The following is a 13,028-nucleotide window of genomic DNA, read 5'->3' on the forward strand; positions in this document are numbered from 1 at the left end:
TAACTTCTTCTTTACCAATCTGGATTCCTTGTATTTCTTTGTTTTGTGTGACTGCCATGGCTAGGACCTCCAGTACTGTGTTAAATAACAGTGGGGAGAGTGGGCATCCCTGCCTAGTTCCTGATCTCAGAGGAAAAGCTTTCAGCTTCTCGCTGTTCAGTATAATGTTGGCTGTGGGTTTATCATAAATGGCCTTCTTTATGTTGAGGTACTTGCCCTCTATTCCCATTTTTCTGAGAGTTTTTATCATGAATGGATGTTGAATTTTGTCAAATGCTTTTTCAGCATCTACGGAGATGATCATGTGGTTTTTGTCTTTCTTTTTGTTGATGTGGTGGATGATGTTGATGGATTTTCGAATGTTGTACCATCCTTGCATCCCTGGGATGAATCCCACTTGGTCATGGTGTACAATCCTTTTGATGTATTTTTGAATTCGTTTTGCTAATATTTTATTGAGTATTTTTGCATCTACATTCATCAGGGATATTGGTCTGTAGTTTTCTTTTTTCGTGGGGTCTTTGCCTGGTTTTGGCATTAGGGTGATGTTGGCTTCATAGAATGAGTTTGGGAGTATTCCCTCCTCTTCTATTTTTTGAAAAACTTTAAGGAGAATGGATATTATGTCTTCCCTGTATGTCTGATAAAATTCCGAGGTGAATCCAGCTGTCCCGGGGGTTTTTTTCTTTTGTAGTTTTTTGATTACTGCTTCAATTTCGTTGCTGGTAATTGGTCTGTTTAGATCTTCTGTTTCTTTCTGGGTCAGTCTTGGAAGGTTGTATTTTTCTAGGAAGTTGTCCATTTCTCCTAAGTTTCCCAGCTTGTCAGCATATAGGTTTTCATAGTACTCTCTAATAATTCTTTGTATTTCTGTGGGGTCCGTCATGATTTTTCCTTTCTCGTTTCTCATTCTGTTGATTTGTGTTCACTCTCTTTTCCTCTTAATAAGTCTGGCTAGAGGCATATCTATTTTGTTTATTTTCTCAAAGAACCAGCTCTTGGTTTCATTGATTTTTGCTATTGTTTCATTCTTCTCAATTTTGTTTATTTCTTCTCTGATCTTTATTATGTCCCTCCTTCTGCTGACTTTAGGCCTCATTTGTTATTCTTTTTCCAATTTTAATAATTGTGACATTAGACCATTCATTTGGGATTGTTCTTCCTTCTTTAAATATGCCTGGATTACTATATACTTTCCTCTTAAGACTGCTTTTGCTGTATCCCACAGTAGTTAGGGCTTTGTGTTGTTGTTGTCATTTATTTCCATACATTGCTGGATCTCCATTTTGATTTGGTCATTGATCCATTGATTATTTAGGAGCGTGTTGTTAAGCCTCCATGTGTTTGTGAGCCTTTTTGCTTTCTTTGTACAGTTTATTTCTAGTTTTATGCCTTTGTCGTCTGAAAAGTTGTTTGGTAGGATTTCAATCTTTTGGAATTTACTGAGGCTCTTTTTGTGGCCTAGTATGTGGTCTATTCTGGAGAATGTTCCATGTGCACTTGAGAAGAATGTATATCCTGTTGCTTTTGGATGTAGAGTTCTGTAGATGTCTATTAGGTCCATCTGTTCTAGTGTGTTGTTCAGTGCCTCTGCGTCTTTACTTATTTTCTGTGTGGTGGATCTGTCCTTTGGAGTGAGTGGTGTGTTGAAGTCTCCCAGAATGAATGCATTGCATTCTATTTGCTCCTTTAGTTTTGTTAGTATTTGTTTCAGATATGTTGGTGCTCCTGTGTTGGGTTCATATATATATGTATAATGGTTATATCCTCTTGTTGGACTGAGCCCTTTCTCATTATGTGATGTCCTTCTTTATCTTTTGTTACTTTCTTTATTTTGAAGTCTGTTTTGTCTGATACTAGAACTGCAACCCCTGCTTTTTTCTCTCTGTTGTTTGCGTGAAATACCTTTTTCCATCCATTGACTTTAAGTCTGTGCATGTCTTTAGGTTTAAGGTGAGTCTCTTGAAAGCATCATATGGATGGATCTTGCTTTTTTATCCATTCTATTACTCTTTGTCTTTTGATTGGTGCATTCAGTCCATTTACATTTAGGGTGATTATTAAAAGGTATGTACTTATTGCCATTGTAGGCTTTAAGTTTGTGGTTACCAAAGGTTCAGGGTTATCTTCTTTACTATTTTACTGTCTAACTTAACTTGCTTATTGAGCTATTATAAAATTATATGATGATTCTTTATTTCTCTCCCTTCTGATTCCTTCTGCTCCCTTCTTCATATGTTGGGTGTTTTGTTCTGTGCTCTTTTTAGGAGTGCTCCCATCTAGAGCAGTCCCTGTTAGATGCCCTGTAGATGTGGTTTGTGGGAGGCAAATTCCCTCAACTTTTGCTTGTCTGGGAATTGTTTAATCCCTCCTTCATATTTAAATGATAATCGTGCTGGTAACAGTAGTCTTGGTTCGAGCCCCTTCTGTTTCATTGCGTTAAGTATATCATGCCATTCTCTTCTGGCCTGTAGGGTTTCTGTTGAGAAGTGTGATAGTAGCCTGATAGGTTTTCCTTTGTGGGTAACCTTTTTTTTGTCTCTGGCTGCCTTTAATAGTTTTTCCTTGTCTTTGATCTTTGCCATTTTAATTATTATGTGTCTTGTTGTTGCCCTCCTTGGATCCCTTGTCATGGGAGTTCTGTGTACTCTGTGGTCTAAGAGGCCATTTCCTCCCCTAGTTTGGGGAAGTTTTCAGCAATTGTTTCTTTAAAGACACTTTCTATCCCTTTTTCTCTCTCTTCTTCTTCTGGTACCCCTATAATGCGGATATTGTTCCATTTCAATTGGTCACTCAGCTCTCTTAGAATTCTTTCATTCCTGGAGATCCTTTTATCTCTCTCTGTGTCAGCTTCTCTGCATTCCTGTTCTCTGTTTTCTAGTCCATTAATGGTCTCTTGCATCTCATCCATTCTGCTTTTAAGTCCTTCCAGAGCTTGTTTTATTTCTGTATTCTCCTTCCTTAGTTCTTACATAATTCTCTGCAAGTCCATCAGGATGGTTATGACTTTTGTTTTGAATTCTTTTTCAGGAAGACTGGTTTAATCTATCTCCCCAGGTTCCTTCTCAGGGGAAGATGTAGCAGATGCCGAAGCTGTCTGTGTTAGTCTTGTCTGGATCGTATTTTTTTGCCTTTTCATGTTGATAGGTGCTATTGACTGTCAGCTGGCGTCGGGGGGCAAACTCCACTTGCTACTGGCTTTTCTTTACTGGGACAACTGCGACCCCTAGTGGCTTGTGTTGGGTAATTACGTGTAGACTGGGTCTTTGTGTCTTGCCCGGCCGGTATGGTGGAAGCTCCCTTTCTGAGGGCATGGCCAGCCTTAGGCTGCTTCTCTGCTTTCACCTCGCCCCGCTGGGGTAATGGACAGGGGGCTGTTTGGCTGTTTACCTCCATGAGGGGTCTCAGAGCTGGGGGATTAGTGCACCCGGTTTTCCCTGTAATTTCCGTCTACTGGACTGTGACCTGTGTTGTTTCCGTCCAGCTGTTGCATCCCTGTCCCTTTAAGACTTTCAAAAAGCACTCGCTTTTTTCTGTCACAGGGGCATCAGCTTCAGGACCCACTCACCGGTCCTGCTGCTCTGTTTCCCTAGTATCCAGGACCCCACGCATGCACTGTGTCTGCTCTCTGGTGTGGATGGCTGGGGCTGGGTGTTCAGCAGTCCTGGGCTCCCTCTCCCTCCCCTCTCCAATGTCTCTCCTCCTGCCAGGATCTGGGGGAGGTGTGCTCGGGTCCCGCCGGGCTGGGGCTTGTATCTTACCCTTCACCAGGCACTTGGCTCTCGCACGTGTGGATGTAGTCTGGCTGTTGTCCTGTGTTTTCTGGTCTCTCTTTTAGGATTAGTTGTATTTGTTGTATTTTCAAAAATATATGTTTTTGGGAGGAGATTCCCACTGTCCTACTCATGCCGCCATGTTGGCTCCACCCCTTCGAGTTTACTTTTGTGTATGGGGTTAGACAATAATCCAGTTTCATTCTCTTCCATGTAGCTGTCCAGTTTTGCCAACACCAGTTGTTAAAGAGGCTGTCATTTTCCTGTTGTATATCTATGGCTCCTTTATTGTATATTAATTGACCATATATGTTTTGGTTTATGTCTGGGCTCTCTAGTCTCTTCCATTAGTTTATAGGTCTGTTCTTGTGCCAGTACCAAATTGTCTTGATTACTGTGGCTTTGTAGTAAAGCTTGAAGCCGGGGTCATTCTTTTCTATTTTGTGAAAATCATAGCCACAATCTCACATTATAGGCTAAAACTGTATTGTAATTGTTGAGGTATGCAGTTAAGAATACAACTTCATCAGAGAAGAACTTGGGTTATATTGTTTCTAGTGATAATTACCTATTTAATATGGTTGGCCCTGGATCTAAGGTGATAATGGTGGCATTTATGAGCTACTCTTTTTTTTCATTGTTTAATTAGACAAGGAAAGGTCTATCAGATCTATAACTGGCCAATCTCTTTTTGCCTGAAGATCTCAAGTTGCTTCCATTTCTAAGGAATTTATGAATTCCCCAAGGTTTTGAATTTAACAGTAACTTCCCAGAAACTTGACACCATGTTACTTTATCCAGACAGTTTCTCTAAGTTTCAGAGGATTATATACATGAATATAAATTGTGGCTAAATTTGTCATATCATATATGTTATTATGTATATATTTATTGTGGTTAAATATATAAATAATACAAAATTGGCCACTTTACCATTTTTAAGTGTACAGTTCAGTAGTGCTAAGTACATTCACATTTTTGTGCAACCATCACAGCTAAATATCTCCAGAATTTCACCACCTCAAACTGAAACTCTAGACCCATAAGATAATAATTTCTCATGCCCTTGTTCTCTCAGCTCCTAGTAACATGCTACCTTCTGTTTCTATGAATCTGGCCATTCTCTGTACCTCACATAAGTGAGATAATACAGTATTTTTCCAAATTTTGAGTCTGGCTTATTTCACTTCCTACCAATTTTCAAGCGTCATCCATGTGTCAGAACTTAATTCTTTTTTAAGGCTGAATAATATTATCTTGTATGTTTATACCACATTTTATCCATCATTTATTGATGGATATATGTAGTTCTTTCTTAATGTATATCTATTTGCTTGCCTATCACAGCACCTAGCAAATTATAAGCCCACAGTAAGTATCTGTTGAATGAATAGGTAAATGTGATAAAAATTCAGATATGTTCAGCCTTTAACAGTCATATGTAGTGAGATTTCAATTAAAGCAATAGTGGATTTGCATTTATGAAATTTAAAAAATATATAGAAAAATGCTAATGAGACCATAGTGATGGGATGTAGATTTCCACAAGTTACTTTGAAAAATCAGTTGGGCAACATATATTTTTAAATTATAAAATTGTCATACTCTTTAATCCAGTTGTTGACTTCAATGGAGTGTAACCTGAAGAAATTATCACTGATAATTTCTTTAAAATATTAAGTCACATAAATATGAGAATATTTTTGTGTGAGAAAAGAGCATTTCACAACTTTATCACAGATATTCTTCATAACACTGATACTTAAATTATGTTTCAGATAGTGTTGTGAGATGATAGAAGCTACTGACATGGTAACTATTATATTTTACAAATGAGGGGAACCAGGCTCCAGAGAGGATATAAGCCATTTTCTTAAAAAAGGTCAAACATGACAATCTGAAAATAAATCAGTACATTTGGCAAACTTAGCTATCCAGTTACTGAGTCTTCATTTAGTTTCTCATCAGATTTAAAGAGCTTGTTCTAATTCTGTACATTTAATGTGATATTCTTATATAATTTTTTATTAAAATTTAATTACTTATTGACGATGAAAGCTCAGCTTGACTTCACAGGTATCTCTCCTTATCCACCAAATTGATTCATCATTTGAGAGTTATATTTTAAATTAAATCAAAGAAGCTACAAGCTCTCCCTTTGTTTTCCTTTAAAAAGAAATTGTAATCTATTTTAGGTCATTAAACATTCAAAATTGTTTTTGTGGTTATATATCTACACAAAGGGTTCTCCTAGACAGTGCATATTTATAACTAAATCAGTTAGTATGATATTGAATGGCACTGCATGCCAGACATTTGGATTACCAATCTATGGATGATTTCAAGACAGACATTTTAAGTCCATGGGTTTGCTTCTGTCCACAGCAAAAGTCCTGTGAAATGACCAAATGAGTACACGATAAACAATATTATGTTTCAGTGCTGAAAAAGGGGAAGGGTATTATCAGTTGTCCAGAAGGTTCGGGGACTTTCTGGAGCTCATGGTACCCAAAGGATTGGATTTAAAAGTATAAGGACTATAATCAAAATAGTCAAAGGAGGGAACTTCTAAAGAAATAATCACATGAGATTTCCCTAAAAGTGCCCCAAATCTGGACAAATAATAGTCTATAGATACCAAGAAAAAATGTATACTCTGAATTGTTGGTGGGAGGGCACACTAATACACTTTGATGGGCACTTTGGCACACTAGAAATACCAGACGCTTGAAAATTCACAAAACTTTGGACTCAGCTACCTGACCAATGTACAATGAATTTTCATTGTAGCATTCTTTCTAGTGTTGGAAACAATTAGAAACAAAGATCTAAATTTCCATAATAGAATATCAGTTAGATATAGCATGGTAAATTATACAATGTACTATGCAATCATAGTATAGATCTAATTGTGGAAATATGAAGAGCAAACAAGATTAAGTAACTGTCTAGTATGCTCATTCTTTGTGTGTGTGACCCCTCACACACATCCATTGAAATGGAATCATGTTAGAGCATATTATAAAGTTAAAAAGCAAATTATAAAACAATTTATAGCTCAATCCCAAATTTATTTAAATATATCTTTATTGCCTAATAGGATAAGAGCAAATATTATGAAGACTAGTTGCTTCTAGTTTATGGGATTTATGAGGAATTTTCTTTTCTATTAATTAGCAGTAGTTTCTAATTTTGTCAACACTAATTTGCTTGAGTAAAAATGAATAGAATTTTTTTTAAATTCTGGTATTATGGATTTAAAAATACACTGTGCAGCATTCATGAGACAGAATTTGGTACATTACTAAGCTGTTTGTGTACTCCTTGATCTTGGTAAAATAGGACATACTGTATCATAATCAAATCCAGGAGGGAAAATGCACTATCTCATTTGAAGGATGCAAACATGTTTAGTCAAATAAGAAACTGGCTCATTTGAGAGTTTTATGGCAAACAAGGACAGAAAGTAGTTTGCATAATTTTCTCATGCTCCTTTTATAGTGTTTATCTTTTTATAAGGCTCTTTGGAACAGTTGCTAGCCACCTGTCAATAATGTGGTCTTTTATAAACTCAGCTCTTTATTGTTCTCATGCCCTTGACATAGTAAAAACAGTCTTAGAAGACAGTGTTGAATATGGTGGGCAAAATACTAATTTTAAATTTAAAAGACCATCTTTTGTAGACTTAAAAAAAGAATTTTGAATGGTGTGAAGAGAGCAGGCATGTTATCAAATCCTCCTTAGCAGGAATAAAAACAAATTCATTACTTTATCAATACTTTTCGAAAGTAAAGAATTATATTTAAAGCTCTAGCCTATGGAAAACTAAGCCAAGTAGCATTCATTTGAAGTTGTTATAACAATTTTGCATAATTTTGCATACTAATTCCAAGTGAAAATATTTGTGAGTCTATCAATTACATAAATATTTTGGTGCATAAACATTTGCTTTAACTTCCTTTTAGTAGAATAAGACATCCAGTATTTCTTTTTTGACTTATATAAAAATCTGTCAGGCTAAATATTATACATATATTTATTGATCTATATCCTAGAAGTGTTTTACATGATACTGAATGAACACAATCCAAAAATCTTTATGTAGGAGTACGTTTCCATTCATAAAAGGATATTATCTAAGGCCTTAACTAGAAAGCTGCCTATCCTTTATTTTGCACAATTAGATTCTAAGTTCCCTTTATGTAATCATGAACAAGAACAATAAAAGAAACAAGTTCCAAACCAATGGAAATTATTTCTGTTCTTGTTAAAACAAACCTTCCTTGTTCATGTGTGTGCACGTGCACACACACACACATGCCACCTTTCCCTTTCCATCCCGCCACTTCCCCCTTTTAGTAATATGAGATGCAGCGTTACATTTTAACATTTATGCAGACATATGAGTTAAGTATCACAATCTCATATTGTACTTCAGAGAGGACTTCATGTTCTCCTTATTAGAGTTTGCAGTGTACTTTCAAATTGCACTTTAAAACATTTACACTTGCTGAAACATGGTAGTTAATTGGGCTAACAGTTCTTAGTTGTCAAGAGCAATTTTAGATGTGGTCCCCTTTCCACTCAATGTGTGATTATTTTAAGACTGCTTGGAGGACAGAAGTAGATAGCCCTTCATCTGGTGTACAGTGGTAAAGATCTAATTTTCAAGAGGTCCATTAATTGGACACATGTGCAATACCCAAGGTGCAGTGAAAAGATAAGACAGCGGTTAAAGACTGCAAAGTGGATAAATTTTCTTTAGGTTCAATTGTGATTATATTGCCACCTCTATTTTCACTGGATAACTTCATATATTTTATTTTCTGTTAGCCTAGTGGTGATTTTTATACATCTCCATGGAATTTTCTCAGGATATCCTATCTTCTGATTCTCAGTGTAAATATACTTGGAATAAAATAAACCCAACAGTGTTATCTATGAATAGGAATTATGGTAATATTTAATAGGAATGGTTAATAGGAATCGATGATAATATTTTGAGAATAGGAATTGAATTGTAATTGTATTTAGAATGTATGCTTTTCCCATTTATCTAAGTGAATTTTAACAATGTTTATTCATTATCAATGTATATGATATAGTGTGAAATTTTTCTTGAAGTCAGTTTCTTTCTTTCTACTGGCATGAACCAGGTAACACTTTGTATATTAAGATCAACAAACTAAATTCTCTTTAATAAATAAAATAATTGGGGAAATTCATTCAAAAGCTAGTCAAAATAAAAAGACATGATCTAACCAAATGTTGCATAAGGCAGGTGAAGGTCTGTCCTTAAGGGGCTATAGAATCAGTCTAATGTGATTAACAAATAATTGGCAAACAGTTATTCAGTAAACTAATTGAAATTGTGATAAGCATGATGTGAGAAGCATACAGGGTTTTCTCAGAGTGTGTAAGAAGAGAACTCTCTTTAATTTGACATCAATTAAGCTTTGAGTCATTTTCAAAGTAACCATCAGTCACTTTTATTTTTGAGTAAACTTAGAAATAAGCCTGGAGTTTTTACAAAAATTTGGTTTATAAGAGCTTAATATTTCAACCATCCTTACTTTACCTAAGGTAGTTTTCAAACTTATCAGTTGTCTGGTGTCATACAGATCTGCTTCATAGTTTTAGGAGTTTAGTTTTTGGTATGTGTGTTTTCTTTACTCAACAATAACAATTCACATTTGGTATTCTCTGAGTTCTGTAATAAAGTATTAATTTTAATCAGTTAGTTAAAACACACCTACTAATAACAGTACCTAAACTTACATACATATTTTCTTAGTGCCAAATTGAAAACTTTGCTATATATGTTCTTTTTTTACTTTGAGTATAAAAGACTAATTTCTTAGTAATCCTAATCTGATTCATCAGTCTAATTTCATAATTTATATCAAATATTGGAAACAGTGAAATAGCAAGACACTATACTGAATTACATCTGGGATTTAGGCTCTGAGTTTATGCAAGATACTTGCATTTTGAAATTTAATGACATAGAGCTTACTCCTGACTTGACTGCCCAACATAAACATATCTTTATATGTTGTGCTTAGAGTGGGAAATCAACATCATTGTATTGTTCAAGCACAGTGGGAAAAAGGAATAAATACTAAAGACATGTGGAATTCATTGTAAAATTATTACTATTGAGTATTTTTCACAATACTGAGAAATGTCTTAGCTTCACTTATGAGAAATGTCCTAGGTTCTGTGACTCCCAAACTGGATATATAGGAAATATCTGAGACAATTAACAGACTTATAAATATTTTCCCTTGACAAATTGAAAATAAGATTAAAATAGCATCAGGTATTGAATGTTAACAGATGTAACAAATTGACTTAATAAGGTCATAAAGTTGTGACATAAACATTATGGGAAGACTATTTTCCTAAACATATCTTTAAATCCCCATATAATTATTTTCATAGGAATTTCATAAAGTAATTGTATGAGTATGCCAAATCTGCAATTCTTATTTTCATGCAATAATGACTGGTTAGTATAATATTTTCAGTCTCTTTTCTAGTTACAACCACATTATTTAAAGATAAGCACATTATTCATATTTCATTCTTTGTAAATTGTTTTATATAGGAGTATTTTAGTTCCAATCTCTAAAACCTAGGATAAATCATAAAACTCAAAGTCAAAATTCATACCTGAAGTCCAGGGTGGTTTTGTTATTCATTCATGATGTAATTCATGGCAAATCACATCCCTTTCTTATCACCTGTCTTCAGCTATAGAGTGAATCTGTTGGCCTGGTTTAGTAGTTTTCACTTTTTAGCTGGAGAACCCTCTTGTAGGACAAAAATCTAACGCATAATCTCAACATGTAAAAAAATAAATAATAAGAATGGAGATTCTCTTATAGAAGCAGCCATGAGGGAAGAGGGAAGTAGGGTGGGTTGGGTGACCCTAGAGCCCAACCCTACGTGCTGGCCCTCAACTTCCCACATGACCTCTTGAAGGTGGCTCCAGACTACATCAGATAATTCCTCAATTGTCCAGATCACATTGTGAAAATCATATAATTTTTGCCCATTATATTTCTTTTAAAACCCCAAGTATAACTCTCAATTTCACAAATACAGATTTTTTTCCCATTAAAGCATGAATATTGTATTGCCTACCTTAAAATATATATATATATGCAAATATAAGTAGGTTTTAATCTATGCTGGGAAGGATTCTAAGGTAAGAAGCTCACATTTCATACTAAAGCCAGTGACTTAAGTACTCTACACATCAGCTCTAATACCAGACAGTTGGTATGTAGGAAGTGAATACATTGATAACACTCCAAGTAACTCTCCAACATTCAAAAAAATTGCAAAAGTGTTTTCATTAAATTTTAATTTTCTTACCCATCTTTCTACTTTACCAGGGAGATGGTAAAAAATTAATTTTGAGAGTACTTTTTAAAATTTCGGTGTCATTAATCTACAATTACATAAGGAACGCTATGTTTACTAGACTCCCCCCATCACCAAGTTCCCCCACATGCATCATTACAGTCACTGTCCATCAGCTTAGTAAGATGCTGTAGAATCACTACTTGTCTTCTCCACACACACACACATATACACCTCTTAGACTCTTGAAGATACAGTATTATGTACAACAACAGAAAATGAAGTGGAAGAGAGTACATTGGACAAAACAGTTAATTGCTCAGGAAAAGAAGAGCCTGCAGGAGCTTAAGTTCTTCCCAGGGGCCATTCTCTTGGCCCATTACTGAAATGGATTTGATGGTTTTGAGGCCAGGGTAATGGGTTTCACTGTGATTAATTTCTGAAGTCCTTTAAGAACAAGGATTCTCTAACTACCTAAAATTAAGAAAAAGCAAACATTTAGTAATCCCCAAAGGACCCAAAGTGAGCTTGTCCCAGCAGTTACCTTATATAGACTCAGTGACATAGTTCCCCTTTTGCAGAAGTTCTGAGTGCAGATTATTTCCCAACAGTCATGTACGGAGACCTGCTTTATAACACCTCAGGGAAGTGAGTGTGCTAGATCTTGAAATATCTTTCTGGAATGTCAAGAAATTGTAGGGTTTTTTTCTAGTAGCACTGGTAACTCTTGTATCATTTTTAGGTTCATGGGGCCGATGCATGGGAGACGAATGTGGTCCAGGAGGCATTCAAACCCGGGCTGTGTGGTGTGCTCATGTGGAAGGATGGACAACATTACACACAAACTGCAAGCAGGCCGAGAGACCCAGTAACCAGCAAAATTGTTTCAAAGTTTGTGACTGGCACAAAGAGTTGTATGACTGGAGGCTGGGACCCTGGAACCAGTGTCAGCCTGTGATTTCAAAAAGCCTGGAGAAACCTCCTGAGTGCGTTAAGGGGGAAGAAGGCATTCAAGTGAGAGAGATAACGTGCATCCAGAAAGAGAAAGACATTCCTGCAGAGGATATCATCTGTGAGTACTTCGAGCCTAAGCCTCTCCTGGAACAGGCCTGCCTCATCCCCTGCCAGCAAGATTGCATTGTGTCTGAGTTTTCTGCCTGGTCAGAATGTTCAAAGACATGTGGCAGTGGGCTCCAGCACCGGACACGTCATGTGGTGGCACCCCCCCAGTTCGGAGGTTCTGGCTGCCCCAACCTGACGGAGTTTCAGGTGTGCCAGTCCAGTCCATGTGCAACGGAAGAGAGCATGTACAGTTTGCAAGTGGGTCCCTGGAGCACGTGCTCAGTGCCCCACTCGAGACAAGTAAGACAGGCAAGGAGACGAGGGAAGAATAAAGAACGGGAAAAGGACCGAGGTAAAGGAATGAAGGACCCCGAGGCCCGGGAACTTATTAAGAAAAAGAGAACTAGAAACAGACAGAACCGACAGGAGAACAAATATTGGGACATCCAGATTGGGTATCAGACCAGAGAAGTTATGTGTACTAACAAGACGGGGAAAGCTGCTGATTTGAGGTAACATTTTATTATCATTAACTACCCCTGTCTCTCTGTCAAGATTATGGGCTTGAAAGTACTTAAGACATTCTAAGTACGAAGTCCTGGAATTCATAGGTGCACAGCCTGTATGAGCTACACACCCAAGTGCAGCATTTTCCACTTGCAGGCATTTAAGCTGTTGTGGATTACCTGGCATTACTTCTATTTTGTTCATGTTTAGGCACTATGCCACTAGAGTTCAATTTTCCTGTCGAAATCTAGACAATGAGCAATTCTCCATGAGATAATACTGCCTTTTATAGGTCAGTAATGCTGTTTCCACCTA

The 13,028-nt window shown here is 36.4% G+C and overlaps 1 protein-coding gene across 4 annotated transcripts in view; it reads left to right on the top strand.

The window, feature by feature from the left end:
• THSD7A (thrombospondin type 1 domain containing 7A) overlaps positions 1-13,028 on the top strand; it is a 435,849-nt gene that overhangs the window by 178,228 nt on the left and 244,593 nt on the right. For all 4 annotated transcript variants that reach the window (XR_012132273.1, XM_037019842.2, XM_073238769.1 and 1 more), the window contains exon 2: positions 11,887-12,718. Coding sequence is in view for 3 of the 4 variants with exons in the window: in XM_037019842.2 (XP_036875737.2) it covers positions 11,887-12,718 (832 nt within the window). In the remaining variant the exon portion in view is untranslated. The remainder of the gene's footprint in view (positions 1-11,886; positions 12,719-13,028) is intronic.

This window comes from Manis javanica, chromosome 6, assembly GCF_040802235.1.
Source record: "Manis javanica isolate MJ-LG chromosome 6, MJ_LKY, whole genome shotgun sequence".
Lineage (NCBI taxonomy): Eukaryota > Metazoa > Chordata > Mammalia > Pholidota > Manidae > Manis > Manis javanica.